We start from the raw sequence: 27352 nt of genomic DNA on the forward strand, positions 1-27352 counted from the left end.
TTTTTGCTAGGTTCACTAAATGCTAAAACTGACCTGCCATTATGATTCTCCAGGGTCAGCAGTTCATGTATTTCCAGCCTGATGGCCAGAAGCACACGTTAAATGCAGCTGTCAGAGATTGACAGCGGCTTTTAACTGGTTAATAGGCGCGGGTGGATCGCGATTCTACCCGCGCCCATTGCAGGCACATGTCAGCTGTTCAAAACATCTAGTAAGGTACTCGATTCACAAATAGTTTGAATAGTGGGGATCAGGGGTATTGGTTGCTAAGACCAAGCCGTAATTGGGTCTAGTTTGTCAAATAGACATATCACATACAAGGACACCTGGGATACCGACCCTATTTTTTGGCCTGGTAGTATCTCTGCCTTACCATGGAGGTTGGGGGTTGCTGTGATCAGCACCTGCAGGGGACCATGATGAGAGTAGTGTCTGCTCCCGCTGTGTCCAACTGTAAAAATAAGAATAATCTAAAAAAATCCATGTACTCACCTGTCCTAATCGTCCCCCCCTGTAATGTTCTTGACCGCTCATGTAGAGGAGTTGGGGAGAATGATGCCTGCAGTGAGCGGGCCTGGACCTCATTAACAGTGTAGGAGGACCCCCCATAGGTGTCATGATCTGAGTTTGATCTGACAGATTTAATGTATATAGTGAACTTTTTTCCTTTGGCTTGTTGCCAAAGGGGGTTGATTGCCCCCGGTGGCCATTAGTGTCATTACACTTGGTGTCGTTTGGTCTAAGTTACCCCGGTGGTGGTTAGTGGTATTACACTTTAGTTAAAGTGCACATTTATCATGCAGGTGTGATTGCTGGCTCTGCTATAAAAGAGTCACAGGTGTTGCAATCAGAGTTGGTGATAGTTGTTCATTTGCAACCAACCTTGGTGGAGGAAGGAGCTGGAGAGAGCTCCTTGCAGCACGGTCTGAGCCCTGTTGTGGAAGTAGTCAGAGGGGATTTCCTTGCAGCTCTGACAGAGCTTGGTAGCAGCATTTCAAGACGAGAGCTGCATTCTGGTGGTGGACTCTGTGCTGGAGCATTAGCACAGAGAGAGCTAAGTGTTTCTTTATCCCTGTTTGTGACTTTCCTTATGTGTGTTCTAGTACAGTGGTGGGATTAGTTTCCGCACCGACCAATTCCCTAGTGAGGTACTAGGTGCAGGGTGAGTCAGGGTTTCTAGGTTTCCGATCAGCGCCCGGTGCGGAACCGGCATAGGGACTGTTGAGGAGTGCAGGGTCACTGGCTTAGGGGAGTGCAGGAGGTCTCCACGTCCCCATTCCCTAGTGCAAGGCCCAACACTGTAATTGTTCCCTGTGTTTACCCTTATTATTTAAATTCGCCATCTGGAGGTGGGGTATCCAATTTTACGTGTACTTCTTAAATTCGCCAGCTGGAGGCGGTGTATCCGGCTGCACGTTCCATTATTATTTAAATTCACCTAGCTGGAGGCGGTGTATCCAGGGTCACGTGTGCCATAAATTCGCCCTGCTGGAGGCGCTGTGTCCAGTCACACGTTGATCGTTACAATAGGTTGTCTGGGCGGGAACCAAGGGAACCGCCATCTGGGTTCCTAGGGAAACAGTACCTGGGGAACAAAGGAGGAGAGCAGATGACCGAGCGTGACTGGGCAGCAAGGGTAGGGGCGAGTATAAAAGGAGCAGGGGGTGCGCAGGGGAGACAGTTGGTGGCACGCCAGACACTGAACAAGAGGCTGTGGGACTGTGAGAGAGCTAGAGCGGCCGACGGTGACCAGAGGGGAGAACGGCAGCAGAGAGGAGATTCTCAGTGCCCGTCAGAGAGGAGGTACCGAACTTACCGACCAGAGACTGTCACTCCCCCGCCAAGTCGGGGACATGACCTGCCCATGGTCGTCCGCAGCTGGTACCGCTGTGCTCCAGCCCGTTGCGGCCTGTCCGCTGTCTCCTGCGGCCGCCGCCGCTTCAATCCTGCCCGCAGTGGCGGCCTGCTCGCTGCCGCCCCACTACAGTCCGCAGTTGCGGCCTGTGCATCACCGCCCAGGGCTGCCATTACCTCGCTACAGTTGGCAGTTGGGGTCTGCTCCTTGCCTACGGAGAGACTCGTTGCCCAAGCCCAATCTGTGCCCGTGGCCTACCAACCGCCACTCTTCCAGACTACGTCACTTCCCTGCTTGGGGAGACTGGAGTCCCCGTGGACTCGCTAACGAACGGGACCCTGCTGTGGCTACAGGGGGTTACCACAACGAAAGACTCCCTTAGGGCCTGTTGTGCCCCAACTTCTCATGGGTGCTGGACACCTGAAGACTATGACAGTTCCTCAACAGCTGGGCCCAGCGGCTGCGACGTCAAAGCAGCCACATCAGCGACATCAAAGCAGCCACACCAGCAACACTGAGGGACGTCAGGAAGGATAAGTTGACTTTAGGAAATAAGGACCCGTAGTTGGCCATTTCGTGGCCCCATTATAGCTGTCCTTGCTGGGCCAGTCACATTCTCGTTAAAGAAAAGCATTGTTATTGTTGTTGAGTCCCTGCGAGGACAATTAGTGTTACCCCTTTTTTGTTGTTCAGTATAGCCCTAGCGGCTCCAGTTCATAAACGTTATTTTCCAAAACAATACTCAGTCTCGTGTCTCGTCACTGCTTCCTGCGAACCTGCTGTTACCTACATTTGGCGTAGTCGGCAGGATGCAGTCTCCGAGCGAGGACAATGGTTCCCCAGACCAGGGCAGGGCTGTGATCTCTACAGAAGATAATGAGGGCCTCCGTTCCAGCATTTTGTTGGGGGCTATGCTGAACAACCTGCCTAGGTTTTCCGGCTCCAATACTATGCTATGGAGCTGGACAGAGCGGATGCGGGGGCTTTTTCGGATGCACCCAATGACTCCTGACCTGTAAGCCGAAGTAGCTCTCATGGCATTAGACGGGGTGGTTCGGAGGTCAGTGATGTTGAGGCCCCCGGGACACCGCAACACCTTTGATAAAGTTTTGCAGATAGTAGAACAGACCCATGGGGACCCAACTAATGTGGGAGAATTAAGGACCCAGTTGTTCAGTCGAATGCAGGGAGAGGGGGAGACTATCACCTAGTATATGAATGTCCTCCAAGAATTGCATACGGCTATTATTGAAAGAAAGGACGAAGTAGGGGTAGGACCTATTGACATTACCCTATGCGACGTACTGGTGACTGGACTGCGAGACCCGTTAATAAAACAGGCATTACGGGAGCAGATCAGAATCAATCCCCATATAGACTTTTCAGAGGTGGGAAGTCAAGCACGGGCTCGAGAGCAAGCGGCTCCCGTGGGGAAGGTCCGGAGTGTGGAGGCTTCCGTGAACGCAGTCGAGGAGCCTCAATGGGTGGAAGAGATGAAACAAGAGTTGAAGAACATTAAGGGTGAGTTAGCCGAAGTGAAGAGAAGGACCGAGTCCAGGACTGGACGGCCTAGTTTTAATCCCGGCCCCTGGGGGTCCTGCTCCCCGCGGGGTGGTCGGTCTGCGCAGGCCCGGTGTTATGAGTGCAGAGAACCAGGCCACTTCGCCCGAGAGTGTCCGCGAAGTGGGAAATACCCACCCTGGCGGTCATTAAACTAGAGGGCTTCGGGCTGGGGGGACGCCGCTCGGAGCCAAAAACCATAACTGGTGGTGGAAGTCCCAGAAGCTTTGGTCGCAAAATGTCCGGTGGTTTGGGCAGAAGTGGAGGGCCGGGCCATCCGGTGCCTGGTGGACACGGGGTCACAAGTGACAACTATGCCTGCAACTTATTTCCGGCAAAATTTCCCCAAGGCAGCGAGGCCCCAGTTGGGACCCATGATCAGACTAGTAGCCGCCAATCAACTACCGGTCCCTGTTGCCGGGGTGGTCTGGGTGCAGGTAACGTTGTGCGGTAAATCCCTTGGTCGCAGAGGAGTGGTACTGATGCAAGGAGAAACCGATAAGCAGCACCCAGTTATTCTGGGCATGAACATACTACGAGAGTTCGTCAATCTGCTCCTCAATGATCCCACGCATAAGGTCCTGAAGCAGTGGGGTTCCCACACAGCCCAGGGACAGGTATTCCAGCAGTTGGTACGGGAGGTGCGAGTACATCAGGACTGCCGGGAAGGTGAGGTTCTGGGCAAAGTCATCGCCTCAGCGGCTCCCCTGCTTGTACTGCCTCCTGGGCAGACGGTGATGGCCCTGCCAATTCGAGCCTCGATGCCCTTGAAGGGCGTAGAGATGCAGGTGGAGCCATGCTACTCGAAGCACTTACCTCCTGGCATACTGGTGGCCCTTTCCCAAACTACACTGCAAAAAGGGACCGTCCTGGTGCCCTGCATCAAACTCGAAGACCGAGACATCGTCCTGAAAGCTCGGACCGAATTGGCCAAACTAGTAAGGCCTTTAGAGAAAGTGCTGCCAGCTCCTGGGGTTCAATTGAGAGTGCAATCCGAGGATCCTTGGGAAGTAACGATTCAGACTCTGCAGGCCACCGAAATCTCGGCTCAGGAGAAGGGTCGAAACATCCTTGAACAGATGCGGGCTGAGCTCTCTGGACTAACTCCAGCCCAGCTCTCCCAGATAAAAACACTGCTCGGACAGTACCATGAAGTATTTGCTAGTCACAAGGAAGATTTTGGATGTACCACCGCCATCACTCATGAAATTCCCATGGCAGGGGCGGCTCCCAGCCGAGAACGATATCGACAGATTTCTCCACAACTCTAACAATAGGTGAAATCTCTGTTGGCCCAAATGTTGCGAAAGGGGGTGATACGGGAAAACCAAATCCCCTGGGCGGCCCCCATTGTGCTGGTCCGTAAAAAGGATGGTACCTTACGATTCTGTGTGGATTATCGAAAGCTGAATGCTTGTACTATTAAAGACTCATACCCACTGCCCCGCATAGAAGAGTCCTTGTCCGCTCTGGGGAAGGCGACGTACTTTTCTACTTTGGACCTGGCCAGTGGGTACTGGTAGGTGCCCATGTCAGAAGAAGATATGGCCAAGATGGCGTTCATACTGCCTATGAGACTATTTGAGTTCAATCGAATGCCGTTCGGACTGGCCAACGCCCCGGGGACCTTTCAGCGTTTGATGGAGCGGTGTCTGGGAGATCTCAATTTTGAGGCCACGTTGATATGCTTGTACGATATCATCGTCTATGCTGCCACATTCGCGGACCACCTAAAGCGGTTGGGTTAGGTGCTCGGCCGGTTGCAAAAGTACGGGTTGAAGGTAAAACCCCAAAAATGCCACCTATTTCGCTCCCAGATTGAGTATCTGGGCCATGTCGTCTCGGCAGAGGGCGTGAGGCAGTCTCGGGAAAAGGTTGCTGTTATTCAGGGGTGGCCTACCCCCGAGACGATAAAAGACGTGCGGGCCTTCCTGGGGTTGGCCAGATACTACCGTCGTTTCGTAAAAAATTTTGCATCTCGAGCCCTGCACGACCTGCTGACGGGGGCTCCCACTGGGGCAAAAGGATGGAAAATCCAGTGGCAACAACCTCAAGAAGAGGCCTTCCAAGACCTTAAGGCTGCGCTCTCGGATGCCCCGGTGTTGGCGTATGCGGACTTCTTGCTACTGTTCATCCTACACACTGACGGGAGTCTTCACATGCTGGGGGCTGTGTTGTGACAGGTTCAAGACAGCCGGGAGAGAGTGATCACGTATGGAAGCCGCTCACTCCATGATTCCGAGCGCAACCCTGACAATTACAGCTCCTTTAAGCTCGAGCTCCTCGCAGTGGTGTGGGCCATGACGGAGCGGTTCGCAGAGTACCTGGCGGGCTCCGAAGTAGTGGTGCGGACCAACAACCCGCTGGCTCATTTGGAAAATGCCAAACTGGGAGCTCTGGAACAAAGATGGGTGGCCCGGATGGCGAAATTCAACTATAAAATCATCTATAAAAGAGGGGCCGAGAATGTACATGCTGACGCCCTCTTGTGGTGCTAATAAAAATATAGATATCTTATAGCCTACATATTGTAATATATTGTTTATATGCTTTGATATAGTATGGTCATTAGACCAAGGGTGGAATGTATTGCAAATATGAAATATGGTTGTTTGAATCCAAACACTATATATTGCATATACTACGGTGTAATATCTTTAATGAATATTTATGCTGCTTGAACAAGGAAATCTTGTGTTCAATAATAGTATGATGCTCGAAGACAAGGGAGACCAAAATGTTTGGATGGTCTCATGTAGCAATGGTCATGCATGACATCAATAATCAAGGAGCGACTGTAATACACATGAGACAAGTATGCGTGTGTGCCTGGGTTACGATAGGTATCCAGTTTTCAGAATAGGTGATTATGGAAGTCATGCTGCCCATATGCTACCATCTTAGAGCGTTATGCTATGAGCATGAAGAGTTAACTTTGTAACAAGCAACATATGTTGGACCTGGACAGGCAACATTGATTGTCAGAGGCAAACAGACCTTGGGTTATAATCAGTAGCAAAACAACCCTGATGCATTGTGCTATTGTTGAGACATGCTAATGGCAAACGAATCTCTGGTTGGTGCACACAAACTAAGATTGTAGTAGTCTATAACAAACAGACCTTGAAGTCTTGTGCTGTTATCAAGACAACAACGTACTGTGCAATTTCAAGATTCTGATGATGATACAGCCTAAAGATACTGCACAGATGTAATAGGGAAGGATCTGGGAGTTTTGTGTATAAAAAGGTGGACCTTGTGTCAGTGAGGTAGGGACATTTTCCAGAAGGTTTCGTGGGTGCACGGTTTCTGTGATGACAAGACCAGAGTATTTCCTTCTCGCTGACACTGTGGTCCCTCCAGTGGAGAAGTGATGCTACAATACTTGCTAATGTATAGTAATGATGCTTCTTTCTCTATGTACTATAATTCATTTTAAATTGTATGATTCACATGTAATTAATTAACAAAACAGGGTAATATTATATCTGCCATTCCATTAATTTGGTGTTTTATCATTTAAATTAATCACTGTATAATAAAATTGTGTCATATCCAAGTGGTGCCTTTAAAGCCGTATCCGAACCTTATTGCTAAACAGTTGGCAATACACCTCTCCAGAATTCGACATACAACCCCAGAGAAGAGTCGAGATGATAAACTAGAAGGGGAAGAGATACCGTTCGCCCTCACCGCTGCCGTCCTCACAGCTGCCACCCAGAAAGTATCTCTCTCGGAGACCCAAAGAGGCATGTTGGAACAATCCCGGGACGAGTGGATCCAGCAGCAGCAAGAAGACGATGAAATTAGACTTTTCCGGACGTGGGTCACCACTGGCAAATTGCCCACTGACCCCCAGAGACGAACTTTGACTCAGGACATGTCGCTAATGTTACGACAATGGGAGAGGCTGTTAATCTGAAAGGGACTATTGTATCGTAAAAAGACATCACGAACAACCTATATGACAATCTGGCAGGTAGTTACGCCCGGAACCCTACTCCACAAACTGGATCGACAAGCCCACGAAAAAGGGGCTCATTTTGGGGCTCAAAAGACTTTGCAATGGTTACAACAGAAAATTTACCATCCACGCTTACAGGCTGTTGTGGACGAGACTTGCCGGACCTGTCGCCCATGTGAATTAGCTAAACCGCCCGCACAGCGAGCCTAAGTACAAACAATTGTGACCTCAGCGCCCCTTGAGCTTCTGACGGTGGATTACCTGACCATTGGTCCCGCATTCCAGGGGTACGAACACTGCCTCGTCATGGTGGAGCATTTCACTACGTTCGCTGTGTTCACCCCCACTCGAGATCAGACCGCGGAGTCGGCCGCCTCCGCAATTTGCAGAAACTTCAGACAAGTTTACGGGTGTCCTCAACGGATACATTCAGATCAAGGAGCATGCTTTTTGGGAAAAGTTATGGAGGAACTACACCGTCTCTATGGTATTGACAAATCCCGGACCATGCCGTATCACCCACAGGGAAACGAGGCCTGCGAACGATTTAATCAGACATTAATCCAAATGTTGCGTACTCTGGAGAGTGACAAGAAGGCCCGTTGGCCCGAATATGTCCCTGAATTAGTATGGGTCTATAACAACTGAGTGCATCGAGTTACTGGCTACACCCCCTACTCTCTGTTGTTCGGACGAGAGGGCAAAGGGATCACGGAGGTAGAGTTGGACCCGGAGGAGCCCCAGCCCTGGACCGGAGTATCTTCATGGGTCTGAAATCATCGACACCGGCTGCAAACTCTTCATCGAATCGTACATACCAAACTCCAAGACTTAGAACATCCAGGAAAGAATACAACTTCACCTCTCAACCTCCAAAGCAGAGACCGAGTACTCGTACTAGATCAACGCCCCCAGAACAAATTAGAGCCACTCAGGGAAGAGAGCCCCTATCGGGTCCTACGCCGTATAAATCCTGAGGGACCTGTGTATGAAATACAACCCAAGAAAGATGGAACGCTGTCCACTCGCATTGTGCACCGTAATATGGTACGTCCATGTATCTCGATCGACCCGGAAGAACCTGAACTTGCCCCTCTGGTCTCTGAACAGTTGCCTGTGTTCTGGGACCCGGACGACGAAGAAGACTTTTCCCCAATAACCAGGGGCTCTCTACTCAATGACGAACCAACTGACACAATTAACCTGCCTGAACTAGTTATCTCGCCACCGTCCACCACCCCAGAAGACTCTACCCCAGTCGAATTAAGACGCTCCGAGCGGTCAACAGTCGGCAAACCCACAGAACGATACGAACAAGACCAGTTCATATGGCAACAAAAACTGGCACCTCCGTAGATCAACTCAAGTACACTGAAGCCCTCACCCGAGGACTGGTGAGCTTACAGGGTGGGGGAGTGTAGGGAGGAGGACCCCCATAGGTTGTCTGTGCCGGAACCAAGGGAACCGCCATCTGGGTTCCTAGGGAAACAGTACCCGGGGAACAAAGGAGGAGAGCAGATGACTGAGTGTGACTGGGCAGCAAGGGGAGGGGCGAGCATAAAAGGAGCAGGGGGCGCGCAGGGGAGACAGTTGGTGGCACGCCAGACACTGAACAAGAGGCTGTGGGACTGTGAGAGAGCTAGAGCGGCCAACGGTGACCAGAGGGGCGAACGGCAGCAGAGAGGAGATTCTCAGTGCCCGTCAGAGAGGAGGTACTGAACTTACCGACCAGAGACTGTCACCCCCCCACCAAGTCGGGGACACGACCTGCCCTCGGTCGTCCGCAGCCGGTACTGCTGTGCTCCAGCCCGTTGCGGCCTGTCCTCTGTCTCTCGCGGCCACCGCCGCTTCAATCCTGCCCGCAGTGGCGTCCTGCTCGCTGCCGCCCCACTACAGTCCGCAGTTGCGGCCTGTGCATCACCGCCCAGGGCTGCCATTACCCTGCAGCAATTGGCAGTTGGGGCCTGCTCCTCGCCTACGGAGAGACTCGTTGCACAGACCCAGTCCGTGCGCGTGGCCTATCAACCGCCACTTTTCCAGACTACGTCACTACCCTGCTTGGGGGGACTGGAGTCCCCGTGGACTCGCTAACGAACGGGACCCTGCTGTGGCTACAGGGGGTTACCGCAACGATAGACTCCCTTAGGGCCTGTTGTGCCTCAACTTCTCTCCTGGGTGCTGGACACCTGAAGACTACGACAGTTCCTCAACAGCTGGGCCCAGCGGCTACGTCATCAAAGCAGCCACTTCAGCGACACCAAAGCAGCCACACTAGCGATACCGAGGGACATCAGGAAGGATAAGTTGACTTTAGGAAATAAGGACCCATAGTTGGCCGTTTCGTGGCCCATAATAGCTGGCCTTGCTGGGCCAGTCAAATTCTCGTTAAAGAAAAGCGTTGCTATTGTTGTTGAGTCCCTGCGAGGACAATTAGAGTTACCCCTTTTTGGTTGCTCAGTATAGCCCTAGCGGCTCCAGTTCATAAACATTATTTTCCAAAACAACACTCAGTCTCGTCACTGCATCCCGCGAACCTGCTGTTACCTACAACAGGACACCGCTTACTAAGCACAGCAGTAGTACGGGGCCCGCTCGCTGCAGGCGTCATTCTCCCCGGCTCCTCTGCATGATCGGTCGCATGGATTACAGTGGGGGACATTTAGGACAGGTGAGTATAAGGATTTTTTTTTTTTTTTTATTGTATCCTTATTTTCACAGGTGGAGACAGTGGGAGCAGACACTACTCTCATCATTATCCCTTTCTGGTGCTGCGAAACAGGCCTGGATTGCTAATCTGCCCTACTGGGCATTTGCCTGGAGGGCTGTGGTGTGCCACCTCTTAGGGGGCCGCCAGCCTGTTTTCTAGCTGCTGGCCCCTTTAATTTTTCAGGCACCTAGTGGTGCGGCATCTCGGGTGGCAGGACGCATAGCGTGCACATGTGGCTGCAGCCATGTCCAGCTTCAGCAATGTGCACGCACTTAGCTCCACTACCTGGCACACAACTAAGAAGAGGAGGAGGAGGGTGCGTTACTTAAATAATGATCGCACGCAGCATCCTCCTCTTCTGTGTGCAGATCTGTCTCGGATGTCCGATCAGCCAGGACCAGGAGGGGCGTCAGCGTGCGCAAAAGCAGCACAGGACAGCAAGACATGGTGAGATAACTGCCCTGTGTGCACACTGCCCTGCACACTCCAGGTAACATCTCCAGCTGCCTGTCTCAGCTTTTGCTGTGCTGAGATAAGTAGCGAGGGTTGCGATATTTGACAAATGATAAATTAAACATGGCAGGTTAGAGTATGTGTGTTTTCCTATGTGTATGAGCATGCATGTGTGTTTTCCTATGCGTGTGAGCGCACATGTGTGGTTTCCCATGCGTGTGAGTGTGCATGTGTGTTTTCCAATGTGTGCATTTGTTTTTCTATGTGTTTATGGGTGCATGTGTTTCCGTGTGTGTGCGTGCATGTGTGAATTTTCCAATGTGTGCATGTGTTTTGCTATGTGTTTGAGTGTGCATGTGTGTTTCCGTGTGTGTGTGAGCGTGCATGTGTGCATATCTGCAAATATCGATATTTTACTGTGTAAACCTTCTACCAGATCATTAATAAATATGTTGAAGGGAATAGGTCCCAACACCGCCCCTGCGGTCCCCACTGGTCACAGCGACCCAGTTAGAGAATATACCATTTATAACCACCCTCTGCTTTCTATCACTAAGCCAGTTACTTACCCATTTACACACATGTAAATACGTAATTAAAGTGCCCCTGTCAGCAGGATTGTGCACAGTAACTACAGACATTGTCAGGTCGGCGCCGTTATACTGATTACAATCATACCTGGTGATGAAATCCGTCTTGTGGTTATTGTGTAATCTCAATTTTTTTCACCCCAATAAAATAAAATAAAAAAAACACACAAGCCCACCAACATTTTTTATCTTCCCACTGACAAAGTCAAAGTTACAATTCTTAGAAGAAGGGGAGGGAAAAATGAAAGAGCAGAAATAATAAAAAAAGGTAGCATTCCATGATTGCACATGTAAGGGGTTATAGAGGCCGTGTGTGTGAGTCAGTGCTGCTGACTTCTTATACTATTATTTTACACATACCGGGATCTGTGGCTGGAGGTCGGTGCCGGAGGCTCCATTATTCTCTATGTGGAGTGCGGCTCTGCGGGTGGAGGTCGGTGCTGGAGGCTCCATTATTCTCTATGTGGAGTGCGGCTCTGCGGGTGGAGGTCGGTGCTGGAGGCTCCATTATTCTCTATGTGGAGTGTGGCTCTGCGGGTGGAGGTCGGTGCCGGAGGCTCCATTATTCTCTATGTGGAGTGCGGCTCTGCGGGTGAAGGTCGGTGCCGGAGGCTCCATTATTCTCTATGTGGAGTGCGGCTCTGCGGGTGGAGGTCGGTGCTGGAGGCTCCATTATTCTCTATGTGGCGTGCGGCTCTGCGGGTGGAGGTCGGTGCCGGAGGCTCCATTATTCTCTATGTGGAGTGCGGCTCTGCGGGTGGAGGTCGGTGCTGGAGGCTCCATTATTCTCTGTGGAGTGCGGCTCTGCGGGTGGAGGTCGGTGCTGGAGGCTCCATTATTCTCTATGTGGAGTGCGGCTCTGCGGGTGGAGGTCGGTGCCGGAGGCTCCATTATTCTCTATGTGGAGTGCGGCTCTGCGGGTGGAGGTCGGTGCAGGAGGCTCCATTCTCTATGTGGAGTGCGGCTCTGCGGGTGGAGGTCGGTGCTGGAGGCTCCATTATTCTCTATGTGGAGTGCGGCTCTGCGGGTGGAGGTCGGTGCCGGAGGCTCCATTATTCTCTATGTGGAGTGCGGCTCTGCGGGTGGAGGTCGGTGCAGGAGGCTCCATTCTCTATGTGGAGTGCGGCTCTGCGGGTGGAGGTCGGTGCTGGAGGCTCCATTATTCTCTATGTGGAGTGCGGCTCTGCGGGTGGAGGTCGGTGCCGGAGGCTCCATTATTCTCTATGTGGGGTGTGGCTCTGCGGGTGGAGGTCGGTGCTGGAGGCTCCATTATTCTCTATGTGGAGTGTGGCTCTGCGGGTGGAGGTCGGTGCTGGAGGCTCCATTATTCTCTATGTGGAGTGCAGCTCTGCGGGTGGAGGTCGGTGCCGGAGGCTCCATTATTCTCTATATGGAGTGCGGCTCTGCGGGTGGAGGTCGGTGCTGGAGGCTCCATTATTCTCTATGTGGAGTGCGGCTCTGCGGGTGGAGGTCGGTGCTGGAGGCTCCATTATTCTCTATGTGGAGTGCGGCTCTGCAGGTGGAGGCTCCACACCAGCACTGTAGCAGGTAAAGACCCCAATATCCACAGGTGTCCCTTCTTATTGGGGGAAACTATCACCTCTAATAATCCTCGGACAGTTCTGACAAACACGGAAAAGTGCCCCTTTATGGAGGGGACAGAAAGTCTGTTTAGTCACTTAAGCTTCATAGTATCAGCTCTAATCCAATGGTGAGATAGCGATTTAACCTGAAGAGTCACAAATTGTGGGGTTGTTATGTAATGTTATATTTAGGGTTTTTTTTGTGTTGTCTCCTTATAAGAATCTCAATGGTTTTGTTCCTTTTCTGCTGATAGATACAAACGACCCAACTATGAAAGACGGGAACCAAGGAAACATGTATTACTCTCCTAATATGGGGCCTCCACACAGTATAGTGTTCCCACAGTATTGTCGGGAAACATTCACATAGACCAGTGTTTCCCAAACTCCAGTCCTCGCAGCCCCCACGGGTCATGTTTTCAGGATTTCCATAGTGTGCACAGGAGAGAGAATTCCTGATGCAATGATGATACTTCCACCATCTGTGCAATTCTGTGGAAATCCTGAAAACATGACCTGTGGGGACCGTGAGGACTGGAGTTTGGGAAACACTGACAGAGACGGCCGGTGGTGATGGAGTCAGTGACAGTCTCCGGCCAAATATGTTTCTAGAGCCGTAGTAGAAGATGAAGATGTCGTCCTTGTAGGAGGAGTCCCCGCTGTGTATCCGGGCCGGAACCAAGGGGGCCGTCACCAAGGTTCCTATGGAGACTGTTTCCGGGGGACACAATTGGGGGATGGACCGCAGAGACTTCTAGAAAGGTTGGGGAGGAGCTACTATAAAAGGGGCTGAGGACGCCAGCAGGAGTCAGTCGACGCAGCAGGAGAGGAGAAGAGAGGAAGTGAGAGGGCGCCAGAGAGCGAGAGCTAGAACCAGAGCAAGGAGAGCAGAACAGCGACGGGAGAGACTGAAGGGAGACGGCACCGAGCTGTCCAACGGAAAGACTCCACCCGCTTCCGCCCCGCGGGTGCGGCCCAACCGCTCTCGTCCGCGGCCGCCGACGCCCAACTCCACCCCGCGGGTGCAGCCCAACCACTCCTGTCCGCGGCGGCCGACGCCCGACTCCACCCCGCGGGTGCAGCACAACCGCTCCCGCTCGTGGCAGCCGACGCCTGACTCCAGCCCGCGGGTTCGGCCCGACCGCTCCCGCCCGTGGCACCCGACTCCACCCCGCGGGTGCGGCCTATCCACTGACACCCGCAGCTGATGCCGCTCCACTCCTGCCCGCAGTTGCGGCCTGTCTGCTGCCACCTGCGGCCTCCGGCCCGTTGCTGCGGCCTACGCCATCCGGACCCTGGGCAACGCCAGGAGGTGCGACTGCCCCACTTCGCCGGGGAATAGAAATGCCCGAAGTCTCCACCAAATTCTCGTCACCTGGGCCCAGCGGGTGATACGCCGAAGCATCTTCGACCATCGCTCTGCCGGTCGTCAGAGAGGATAAGTGACACGTTGTAGTTAACATTCTGGACCCGTAGTCGGCCATACCGCGGCCCCATAGTGACCGGTATTTGCCGTGTTAGCCGTGTTTGTGTTACTAGTGTATTCTTGTGTTGATCCCTATGAGGATAACTGCTGTTAACTTGTTTGGTTGCGCGAGATAGCCCCTATAGGCATATATATATATATATATATATATATATGTTACATCTTAAAGTTCCTCCTGTCTCCCGCCTCGTCACTGCATCCCGCGTACCTGCGATTACTACATTTGGCGTAGTCGGCAGGATGCAGACTCCGAGCGGAGATGGTGTAGGCCAGATGGGCAACGGTGGGCCCCGGCCCAGCCTATCCTTGGGGGCTATGCTGAGCAATCTATCCAGGTTCTCCGGCAGCAATACTGTGCTCTGGAACTGGACGGAGAGAATGCGTGGGCTATTTAGGATGCATCCGCTGACCCCTGACCTAGAGGCAGAAGTGGCCCTAATGGCGTTGGACGGGGAGGCCCGGGATTCCGTAATGTTGAGGCCCCCGGGGCAGCGAAACACCTTCAACAGGGTGTTACAGATCTTAGAGGAGACCCATGGGACCCGACTGATGTGGGAGAACTGAGAATGTTTAGTCGCATGCAGAAAGAGTGGTAAACAGTGGCGCAATATATGAATGTTTTGCAGGAATTGTTTGTAGCCATTGAAAGGAAGGATGGGGTCGGCGTGGGGACCATGGACGTAACATTACGTAACCTTTTAGTGACCGGGCTAAGAGACACCCTGATGAAACAGGCTCTGCGAGAGCGGGTGCGAGTGGACCTGCATCTGACCTTTTCAGAGATAGGAAAGGAGGCACGTGTTCGGGAACAGGAGCAAGGGGTGACGGTCCCTGTGGGGATCGCTCGGAGTATCAAAGCATCCGTAAGCGCCCTTGGTGAACCCCACTGGGTATAAGAGATGAAGCAAGAGATACAAAGTATTAAAGGCGAATTGGCCAAAGCGAAAAAAAGAGGCCACAAGAAGTCAGCTAGGGCCTGGCAGAGAAGGCATGAACCATCGCGGCCCTCACCAGAGTCGGTTCCCATGAGCACTCGCCTGTTACGATTGTGGAGGATTGAGACACTCCGCCCGAGAGTGCCCACGTTGCAGGAGGAACCTGCTCCGCTGGCCAATAAAATCAGAGGACCCTAAGCTGAGGGGATGCCGCTTGGGGCCAGAGCCCACCACATGGGGTGGTGGAAGTCACGAAAGACCTGGTCGCGCAGTGTCCAGTGGTATGGGCAGAGGTCGAAGGCCGTGCCGTATGATGTCTAGTAGATACGGGGTCGCAAGTAACCACCATGCCAGAGACTTATTTTCGGCAGCATTTTCCCAAAGCAGTAAGAGCTCAGTGGGGGTCCGGCCGCCGGCAGTGGTCCTGACCCAGGGAGACGCAAACAACAAACATCCGGTTACCCTGGGTATGAACAAACTGCAGGAGTTCGGCAACCTCCTCATTGAGCCCACACAAGAGACTCTGAGCCAGTGGGGCTCCCGCTCGCCCCAAGGGCGGGTCTTCAAGCAGTTGATGCGGGGATGCGAGTCCTCCAGAACTGCCAGGAGGGCGAGGTACTGGGGAAGGTGATCACCCCGGCGGCTCCTCCACTCGTGCTGCCACCTGGGAAGATATTAGTGGCCTTGCCTATCCGGGCCCCTGTGCCCCTGGAGGGAGTAGAGATGCAGGTGGAGCTGTGCTTCTCGGAACGCCTACCCTCTGGAGTCCTAGTGGTCCTCACCCTAGCCACTGTGCGGAAAGGGACCATCCTGGTGCGCTGCATCAATCTAGAAGACCAAGACATCGTCCTGAAGCCACAAGCCAAAATGGCGAAGCTGGTGAGACCTTTGGAAGAGGTGCTTCCGACCCCTGCGTCCCAACTAAAAGTGCAGGCTGGGGATCCTTGGGCGGTGTCTATCCGGTCTCTTCAGACCACCGGGACCTCGCCCAAATAAAAGGGCCGAGCCATACTGGAGAGAATGCGAGCAGAACTCTCTGGCCTTACCCCAGCCCAAATTCTTCAGGTAGAAACGCTTTTTGGGTCAGTACCAGGAGGTATTCGCCAACCTTAAGGACGATTTTGGATGTACCACAGCCATTACGCACGGCATTCCCACAGCAGGAACGGCTCCCATCAGAGAGCGGTATTGGCAGATTCCCCCGAAACTATATCAGGAGGTGAAAACTTTGCTGGGCCAAATGCTGCGGAAATGAGTTATTTGAGAAAGCCAGAGTCCCTGGGTGGCCCCCATCGTGTTAGTCCGCAAGAAGGATGGCACCTTGCTGTTCTGTGTGGACTATCGGAATTTGAATGCTTGTACCATCAAAGACTCATACCCGCTGCCTCGGATAGAGGAGTCCCTATCCGCCCTGGAGAAGGTGACATACTTCTCGACTTTAGATCTGGCCAGTGGGTACTGGCAGGTGCCAATGTCAGAGGAAGACCGTGCCAAGACCGCGTTCATTCTCCCCATGGGACTGTTTGAATTTAATTGTATGCCGTTCGGGCTGGCCAACGCCCCCGGGACCTTCCAACGGCTGATGGAGCGGTGTCTGGGAGATCTCAACTTCGAGGCCACATTGATATACCTGGACGACATCATCATCTATGCCGCCACATTTGAGGACCACCTACGGCGGTTGGGGCAGGTGCTCGGGCGGCTGCAGAAGTACGGGTTGAAGGTAAAGTCCCAGAAATTTTACTTGTTTTGTACACAGATCGAATACCTGGGGCATAACGTCTCCACCAAAGGCGTTAGACCATCCATGGAAAAGGTCGCCACGATCCAAGGGTGGCCTACTCCCGAGATGGTAAAAGATGTACGAGCCTTCCTGGGGCTGGCCAGATATTACCGTCGCTTCGTAAAGAACTTTGCATGACGCGCTCGAGCCCTGCAAGACCTGCTGAAAGGGGCCCCTGCCGGAGCGAATGAATTGGAAGATTCAGTGGCGCGAACCGCATGAAGAGGCCTTCCGAGATCTCAAAGCCGCCCTCTCAGACGCCCCGGTGTTAGCGTATGCGGATTTCTCGCAGCCGTTCAAACTGCACACTGACGGGAGCCTACACAGGCTAGGAGCTGTATTGTCCCAAGTCCAAGATGGCCGGGAAAGAGTGATCGCTTACGGCAGTCGATCACTCCATGACTCCGAACATAATCCTGACAATTGCAGCTCCTTTAAGCTTGAACACCTCGCAGTAGTGTGGGCTATGACGGAGCGGTTCGCAGAGTACCTGGCGGGCTCCGAGGTGGTGGTACGAACTGACAATAACCCGCTGGCCCACCTCGAAAATGCCAAATTAGGGGCTCTGGAACAATGATGGGTGGCCGGATGGCCAAATTCAAGTACAAAATCATCTATAAAAGGGGAGCGGAGAATGTGCATGCCGACGCCCTCTCCAGGATCCGGCGTACAACCCCAGGGCAAAGTCGAGATGACGAACTGGAAGGAGAGGAAACGCCGTTCGCTCTGGCCCCCGCCAGACTCACGGCCACCACACGAGAACAATCCCATATGGAGCCCCCAAGAGGCATGCTAGAACAACCCCGTGATAAGTGGATCCCGCAACAGCAGGAAGATGGAGAAATTGGACCCCTACATCAATGGGTGGCCACCGGCAAAATACCTAATGACTCCCAGAGGCAGACCTTGACTCAGGACACGTTGTTAATGCTGCGCCAATGGGAGAAATTAGTGATCAGAAAGGGACTATTGTACCGCAAGGCAGTATCGCGGATGACATCAGCAACAGCTTGGCAGGTAGTCGTGCTGGGAGCCCAACTTGGTGAACTAGTTCGAGAGGCCCATGATAAAGGGGCTCATTTCGGGGCTCCAATGACTTTTCAGTGGTTACAGCAAATGGCGTATCATCCTCGCTTACAAACTGAAGTGGAAGAGGCTTGCCGGGCGTGCCGCCTATGCGAGCTAGCTAAACCACCCGCACAGCGGGCCCCAGTACAAACAATAGTAACATCAGCACCCCTCGAACTCTTGATGATTGACTATTTGACCATTGGCCACGCGCACCAGGGGTATGAACATTATCTCGTCATGGTGGACCAAATTTGCCGTGGTAACCCCTAACCGAGATCAAACTGCAGAGTCGGCCGCCTATGCGATTTGCAAAAACTTTATCCAAATATACGGCTGCCCCCAACGAATACACTCAGATCAGAGGGCGTTTCCTGGCAAAGGTCATGGAAGAGCTACACCGTCTATATGGTAGCGATAAGTCCCGGACCACTTTGTACCACCCGCAGGGGAATGGGACCTGCAAACGATTTATTCGAACGCTAATTCAAATGTTACGCACTCTGGAGAGCGACCAGAAGGCCCGCTGGCCTGAGTACATTCCTGAACTGGAGTGGGTATATAACAACCGGGTACACCGAGTCACCGGTTACACCCCTTACTCGCTGCTATTTGGCCGGGAAGGCAAGGGGATCACGGAGGTGGAATTAAATCCGGAAGCGCAACAACCGTGGACAGAGGTCTCGTCGTGGGTCCGGAACCACCGGCATCGGCTACAAACCCTGCACCGAATCGTCCACACAAAACTCCAGGACCTGCATCCAGGGGGGACTCTGCCTCAACCCATCAACCTCCAGGCCGGGGTTCGGGTACTCGTACAAGATCAGCGCCCTCAGAACAAGATGGAACCCCGCTGGGAAGAGAGTCCATATCGAGTGTTGCGCCGAGTAAGCCCCGACAGGTCAGTGTGCGAAATACAACCTGAGAAAGACTGGTATCTCCCTACCCATACCGTGCACCGTAATATGTTATGGCCCTGTTCTTCCACCGACCCCACACAACCCGAGACCACGCCTCAGGTCTCAGAACCTCTGCCAGCAGTATGGGATGAGGATGACGAGGAAGACCTCCCAGCAGTACAAACGGACACTTCAAGGAATAATATCCAAGCGGACCCAGTCGACCCACTAGGCCCGACTGACCCGCCGCCTTCCACCACCCCAGAAGTCTCCACCACAGTCGAAATAAGACGCTCCAAGCGGTCAAAAGCTGGCAAACCCCCCGAACGCTATGAACAGGATCAGTTTGTATGGCAAAGGAAACTATCATCTCAAGACACCGACCCAGGCCTCCCCAAGCCCTCGCCCGAGGACTGGCGAGCATACAGGATGGGGGAGTGTAGGAGGAGGAGTCCCCGCTGTGTATCCGGGCCGGAACCAAGGGGGCCGTCACCAAGGTTCCTATGGAGACTGTTTACGGGGGACACAATTGGGGGACAGACCGCAGAGACTTCTAGAAAGGTTTGGGGAGGAGCTATTATAAAAGGGGCTGAGGACACCAGCAGTAGTCAGTCAACGCAGCAGGAGAGGAGAAGAGAGGAAGCTAGAGGGCGCCAGAGAGCCAGAGTGAGAGCCAGAACCAGAGCAAGGAGAGCAGAACAGCGACTGGAGAGACTGAAGGGAGACTCACCGCTAACAGAAGGGAGACGGCACCGAGCCGTCCAACAGAGAGACACTGCCCAGCTCCGCCCCATGGGTGCGGCCCGACCGCTCCCGCCTGTGGCAGCCGACGCCCGACCACCCCGCGGGTGCGGCCCAACCGCTGCCACCCGTGGCCGACGCCGCTCCACTCCAGCCCGCAGTTGCGGCCTGTCTGCTGCCACCTGCAGCCCCCGCAGCTCGGCTCCGGGCCACGGCTGCGGCCTACGCCGTCCGGACCCCGGGCAACACCGTCCCACCTCCGCTGGGAGGTGCGACGCAGAGGAACTCTTCAGGGGCCGGCTGTGCCCCTACTTCGCCGGGGCGTACGAACGCCCGAAGTCTGCCAAATCCTCGTCGGCTGAGCCCAGCGGCTGATACGCCGAAGCATCATCGACCATTGGTCTGCTGGATGTCAGAGAGGATAATTGACACGTTGTAGTAAACATTCTGGACCCGTAGTCGGCCATACCACGGCCCTATAGTGACCGGTCTTTGCCGGGTTAGTCGTGTTTGTGTTACTAGTGTATTCTTGTGTTTATTCCTGTGAGGATAGCTGCTGTTAACTTGTTTGGTTGCGCGAGATAGCCCCTATAGGCATATATATATATATATATATATATATAAAAGTTACATCTTAAAGTTCCTCCCGTCTCCCGCCTCGTCACTGCATCCCGCATCCCTGTGATTACTACATTCTCATCATGAAGTACATATTTCTCCTGTCACGTGTAATGAATATCTCCTGCAGTATTGCTAATGCCGATTCCAGTGTCGGTAAATGAGACGAGAATTAGCGTTATGGGAGATGAGTCTATGAGAAACGTATTCAGCGGCCGACTCCGAGGAAGAAACTGCTTGTTGTCTGTGGCCTAAAATATATAGGTTTTATTAGTAGATGAAAAGAAGGAAACTAAATACTGTAAAATAATAAATCTCCTTATATGTTTCCCTTATTATCTCCAGTAATTGTATTATTACACAGGATCTTTATGATGTTACATCGGCTCATCTTCTTCTCATTCAGGTCTCTACAATATCGGATCCTCTCAGTGAAGATCTTCTATATAACAGAATTTTCCTGATTTACCGATCAAGAATGGATATGGACAAGGACAAGATGGCGGAGAGGATATTACACCTCACCCTAGAGATCCTCTTCCGGCTTACTGGAGAGGTGAGAGATTCTGATGACATCACATTACATCATTCTTATCTATGGGAATAACAGATGGACAGAACTGGAGAGGTGAGGACTCTGGAAATGTCTGTAGTGAGATTTATTAATGTGTCTCTCTATAACCAGGATTACACAGTAGTGAAGAAGACCTCTAGTGAGCGCTGTCAGGACCCTGTGTCTGAGGGATGGGGAAGACCCCTGAGCCCAATCACGGGGCCTCCGCCTCACCCCCTGATACATAAGGACATCAATGACCAGAAGATCCTAGAAATCACCTACAAGATGATTGAGCTGCTGACGGGAGAGGTGACACCACTGGGAATGCTGGGACATTATGTAGTAATGCTATGAAGGTATCAGGGGGTGATGACTTTATCATTGTATGTGTCAGATTCCTATAAGAAGTCAGGATGTTGCCATCTATTTCTCCATGGAGGAGTGGGAGTATTTAGTAGGACACAATGATTTGTACAATGATGTCATGATGGAGGTTCCCCAGCCCCTCACATCACCAGGTAATAGGACTAAATACACACGGCCTATAATTATCTGTATGAAAAGAATGAATTAAGTCCCTGTATATGTTTCCTCCAGATCTATCCAGTAAGAGGACAACACCAGAGAGATGTCCCCGTCCTCTTCTTCCACGGGACTGTAAACAAGAAGATCCCAGTGTTCCTCAGGATCATCAGGTAGATGGAGAGAAGGTGTCAGGAGATCTCCCCTATGACGTGTAGACGGCTGTGAAGGTCTTGTGCTCAGTCTTGTTTTATCCACCAGTATTATATGTTTTATACTTGTGTAATGAGAATGGTGGAGATGGCAGGATTAGAGCTGATCATAGATGTGACTTTTCCATCTGTCTGTGACTTTTACAATATTTGTCTCAGGGTGAAGATCTGACCCATATTAATACTACAGAGACATATGTGAGGGGTGATGAGCGGTGTAAGGAGGAGATTCCTACATATGACTACACAGGTGAGTAGTAACCACTAAATGTAGAGAAATCACATATTCTTCTCAGTCACCTGGCTGTGGCGACTTTATCGGTGGTGTAGTCCAGCTGTATTGCAATCGTGTGATCACCATTTTGCCTCCACCATAAAATTCTCCTCCACCCAAAACTGTTCATATAACCTCAGGTATTAAATGCCCTTTTCTATAGAACATACAACCTGGAGGATCCACCTACCCCCTGGGATTAGAAGATGCTGATCGTTACCTTCCCAGATCTGTAAACAACAAAGCCAAATGATGGAATACGTAGAATGTGCTGACAAGTTAGAAAATCACTTGAATAAAAATATTATGATGGGCAAGAGGAAGAGGTAGCCTGATATAGGGCATGAGCACTGTGACTTCTGGGTCAGGTCCTCCAGGACCATAGAGATGGCGTGGCTGCAGTCAGGGCAGAGAGGAGAGCGCATGCGCGCTTAGCAACACAGTGCGGCCATAGGATCAAGTGCGGGATCCCCGGAGCGGCCGCAGCACCCGAAGTGGTGACGTCAGGCGCGGAGTCCCGACCCCCGGTGAGAGCGGCATGACAGATATCTTATTGGATGAATCTACCTTCTCTCCCTCTGTGCTGCTGAATGTTCTCATATGGTCCCTACAAGACCAGGTCCAGTCTTTCTGGCCAAACGCCGCTTTTATGATCGACAACATTAAATGTGCAGTGAGGCCAAGTGTGAATTTCTGTACAATAACAGCAAAGTTTCCATTTATCCTGACTTTTCAATTTCTTTAAAACAAAATAACTTCAAGAAAGGTTGTGGTAAACAACATAAAAACCATTACACCTGTGCCATGATATACCTCTAAGGCTAGTTTCACACTAGCGTTACCGTGCGCAGCGCAGGGCCGCCGCTAAGCTCTGCCCCCGGCCGCGACCCCTCCGGTCAGCTCCTCCTATGATCACATGACGCTGCATGCAATCGGCGTACCCTATACTTAGCGTTGGGTGCGTTGGTACACTTTTGCCGGCGCATCCTCCCTTTTGGCGCTGCGCCGACGTGCGCCAAACGCACTGTGTTGCATTTTTGTGCGTTCGGCGCAGCGCCAAAAGTGTACCAGCGCACGACCAGCATACCCAACGCTAAATATAGGGTACGCTGATCAAGCTGCATCATGCGATCATAGGAGGAGCTGACCTGAAGGGGCGCGGCCGTGGGCGGCGCTTAGCGGCCGCCCTGCGCTGCGCCCGGTAACGCTAGTGTGAAACTAGCCCAAGCTGTGCGTGGCTGATGGCTGTAATATACAGTTATTCACGCCTGCAGTGTTAAGGGAAGAATATATGGCACATGAATATATACAAGAATCAAAACTGTATCACTATATGGACGCTTTGCTGGATATTGGGATCATGTTGCTTTAAGATACTTCTGATTTTCTTATATTTTCTTATATTTTCTTAGAGTTGTTTCTGTATGGTATCACTCACCTAAGCTTCATCAAATATTGAATAAACTGGGTGGACCAGGGTGAGCCAAGCTAGAAGACAATACTTGTGTATATAAGTATTGTTCAGCAATGTGGGAGCAGTAAACGGTAGCCTAGAAGTGTACATAATGATTGTGTAGCGACCTGAGAAAAGCAAATAGTAACTGGAAATATGTCCATGATGTAACTGATGATGTAGCTCAAATTCTGTTATAAAAGCTGTACACGTTTGATTAAAGACAGAGAAGAATCATACTGACACGATACCCTCTTGTCTTGTGTATTCTTTTCTCGAGTATACGTATACCTTGTGCCAAAGCTACAATTCGGCCACAGACAATTAAGACGGGTCGCACCTTAGTGTGACAGAATCATCAGCAGGAGATGTGTTGGCATGGCTCGAGCCCTGGTTTCATGGAGTCACTCCACGTCATAAATTCCATTATGTTTTCAATCATAAAGAATTCAGATTACTGCACAATCTCTCCTGAAATGGGGAGCACTAATACTTTCTCTATTCCTCTAGTCAGGACTCATATTAGCTCCAAGGGTCCACTGTTATGAAAGAGTCACCGTAGGAGGCAGACACAAAAATAGAAGCTACGTCCAGAAAACCAGAGAAGTTGGCAACTATCAGATTGCAGACCCCTGAACCTATCAACACAACTAGCAGTAGCCGTGGGGGGTTCCTACGGTGCCCTAGACCCCTCGATCACAGCCGGAGAGCTAAATAGCCTAAAGACAGAAAAGGAAATCTAAACTGCCCCAGAGCAGACCCCAAAGTAAAAGGCAGCCCCCAACATATAATGACGGTGAAGCAAGATGAAAAAACACTCACACAGATAGAAAGATAGGCTGAGCAAACGATGGGGCCCAAGCTAACTAAACAGGACAGGAAAGGAAGGTTGCTGTCTGCAATCTGCCAAAAACCCTATCAAAGACATAAGCCAACAGGCTGATATGGAAAAAGGCCCTGAAGTAGCTAGGCTTCAAAAACGATATCAGCACTCAGGTATTTTCTGAAGACAGCGCTAAAGGAATTCAGCTCACCCCAGCAGGGAATGGCAGAAATCCAGAAAAACAAAGCAAAACAAAGTCAAAGCACAAATGCAAAAAGCAGAGCAGAAAACTTAGCTTTAGAAGAGCAGGAATTCAGACTGGTCTCCAAGGATCCCACAGAGAAATCACCCGCAGGGCAGAAGGGCGTCGGCGGCCTTATATCCAGTCAGTAACTCCACTCAGCCAGTCATCATCATTAGTCTCAGGTGCTTGATAATCAGGCTCACTACCTTTCTTTACCAGAAGAGGGAGTTCATCGGGCCTCAGTGGTGAAGGGGAAAATGAACTCACAACAGTCCACCATAAATGAGTGCAACTCTGATTTAGTGTTGGAGCTGTCCCCAAAACATACGTTGTTGTTGGGAATGTAACATATTTTTTTATTTTATGTCTTTCTTTTTATTTTTAACATGTTCATCTATAGTTTGATTGTGGTGGGATTGGTCTGCCTCACTTATCTGGGTCTGTAACTCTGTGGTAGTCTTTAAAAAAAAAAGTCTCCATTACCTCTTCCAAATGCTCAAGATCTATATTTATGACACCTCAGCTCTGCACTGTTATAAATAGTTCTTTAAAAGTCTAATATTTCTTCTTGAAATCCATGTGTTAGAAAATATTGGCCTTTACGATAGTTTAGATTGCCAAGAGCCACGAGCCCCCTACTCTAAATACCCCAGAGAGGTATCACCATTAGTTACTCATTTTTTTTTTTATACTTAAAAAGTTCAGTTCAGTTTGATCATTCCAGTAGATGCGTTATTGTCTATAGTCACAGTTTTTTTCCCCATCACCCTTTAACTTCTTTAACCCCTATTCATGGATCTGGACTTACACACAGACCCCTAGGTTGGGCCACGTTGATACTTGCTTTACTGTACTATGAGAAGGCCAGAAGAACAGTCAGGTAGTCTGGTCACAACCGGAAAGGAAGAGGAAATACAAAATCAGAAGACACAAAAGTTGTCAGTAACCGGGGTCACAACAGGAAACAAATACACAAGACCGGAGCTGAGCACAGAGGACTGAACCAGAGGAGACCAAGGCTGTATTTGGCAGCTTCCGGCAATATGCTTTGAGGTTTAGTAGGGTGTGGTGCTCTCCAATTGGCTGAAGCAAGGATCAGATTACCTCAGCTGGACAACACACAAACCCATAGTGCCAGACTGGATGGTACCACGGGTTGCAGGCACCTTAATTTTATTGGCTGGACAGAGTCTGGGCCGCCCCAAAGCTTCTGGTTCCGATGTTTCCTCCATTACCAGCACCGCCTGCAGGATGAATAAGGTGGCGCCTGGTGACAGAAGCAGACGTGATTGGAGCAGATCCCAGAGGAGATGTGACACATCATTTGTAGATGCACTAATATGACAAAATGGCAGAAAACCAGAGCAGGAGAAATCCATACACAAAGCAATGGGGTTTGGGCACAGTATGCGAGGGGGAGATTTGACATTGGGAGAGTGGATTTTGCTGAATTGGTTTATGGAAGCCATGTCTCTTTTAACCCCTTTCTGACATTAAATGTAATAATTCATCCCTGTGCCCCGGGCTTATTTGACCAGGGACAGATTATTATGTGATTGTGATCGCCTATGCATCCCCCCACAATCGAGTTTCAGCTGATTCTGACAGCTGACCCCCGACATTTAGTGCCGGGAGCTGTCTCAGACTGCTACCAGCATTTTAACCTGCGAAATGCTGCGACCGATCGCGATTGCAGCATTCTGGGAGCCGGCAGAGGGCTGACAGCCCCTTCTGCCTTTGGACCGGAGACCTTACGGCATGACGCGGGGTCCCAATCGTTGCCATGTTGACCTGATGTCATGATGACATTCGGGTCACCAGACCTAGGAAATCTTCTGATCCTGCCCAGTGCAAGATGAGCAAGTTTGTCTGTCAGTGCAGAGCTGACAGTTTCTACAGCATGCTGTAGAATTTAGAATGCCCCACTCCCTTCTTGCATCCACGTTTGGCATTTCTGAAGCGATGAGAGCCCGACTAATTTACGGGTGCATGCCTCCAGAATAAAGGGTTGGGCATAACGTACTGGTGACTATAGTGTACTGGTCACTACAATGGCAGTTTGCAATTTTCACTCTGCATCACTCTGTTTCTGGAAAATAGCCATGGAGTCAAAATTGTCACTACGTCTGTAGATAAATTCCCAAGGGGTATAGTTTTTCAAATAGGGTCACTTAAGGGGGGTTTCTGCTCTTCTGGAGTCCGTAAACTGTTCTACAAAAATGTGCGCTCCAGAAGGCAAATAGTGCTCCGTTCCTCCTGCCACGTTCAGTAGAAATTGTGGTACAAAGTTTGATGCCATTTTCACCCACTTCTTGTGTGAAAATGTAAAATCTTTGGCTAAAACAAAATTTTGGTGGTAAAAATGTAGTTACACACCCATTTTGTCAATATGATCCCTGCACCCCTAAATGAATTAATTGGGGAGTCTAGTTTCTTAAATGAAGTCACATATAGGGGTTTATGTTGTTCTGGCACCTCAGGGGCTCTGCCAGTGAGACATGGCTCCCTCAAACCATTCCAGTAAAATCTGAAACTCCAATATGGTGCCTCTTCCCTTCTGAGCTTTGCACTGTGACTCAAAAGTAGTATTCTCCTACATATGGCGTATCGGTGGACTCAGGAGATATTGCACAACAAATTTTATTATGCAATTTCCCCTGTTACGCTTATTTCCAGGAAATTTTACATTCAAAAAGTCAAATGACACTTATTCCCTTCCGAGCCCGGCCTTGTGCCCAAACAGCATTTTCTCCCTCATACTGGGTCTCGGCGTACTCTAGAGAAATTGCACAACAAATTGTATGATGCAATTTCTTCTGTTCCCTTATGAAAATGCAATATTTTGGGCTAAACACATATTTGCAGGGAAAATGTTAATGTTTTTATTTTTATGGCTCAACGTTATAAACTTCTGTGAAGCACCTGAGAGATCAATGTGTTCACCACATATCTAGATCAGTTGCCTGAGGGGTCTAGTTTCCAAAATGGTGTCACTTGTGGGGGATTTTCACTGTTTAGGCACATCA

The 27352-nt window shown here is 51.0% G+C and overlaps 1 protein-coding gene across 2 annotated transcripts in view; it reads left to right on the forward strand.

Moving 5' to 3' along the window:
* Positions 1 to 27352, forward strand: part of LOC141073002 (uncharacterized) — a 38572-nt gene that overhangs the window by 7706 nt on the left and 3514 nt on the right. For both annotated transcript variants that reach the window (XM_073560284.1, XM_073560285.1), the window contains exons 2-6: positions 20649 to 20798; positions 20928 to 21107; positions 21193 to 21316; positions 21396 to 21493; positions 21692 to 21782. In XM_073560284.1, coding sequence (XP_073416385.1) covers positions 20721 to 20798; positions 20928 to 21107; positions 21193 to 21316; positions 21396 to 21493; positions 21692 to 21782 — 571 coding nt within the window. In that variant the 5' untranslated portion in view covers positions 20649 to 20720. The remainder of the gene's footprint in view (positions 1 to 20648; positions 20799 to 20927; positions 21108 to 21192; positions 21317 to 21395; positions 21494 to 21691; positions 21783 to 27352) is intronic.

Source organism: Dendrobates tinctorius, unplaced genomic scaffold, assembly GCF_039654945.1.
Source record: "Dendrobates tinctorius isolate UK_male_01 unplaced genomic scaffold, ASM3965494v1 ptg000294l, whole genome shotgun sequence".
NCBI classification, from domain to species: Eukaryota; Metazoa; Chordata; class Amphibia; order Anura; family Dendrobatidae; genus Dendrobates; species Dendrobates tinctorius.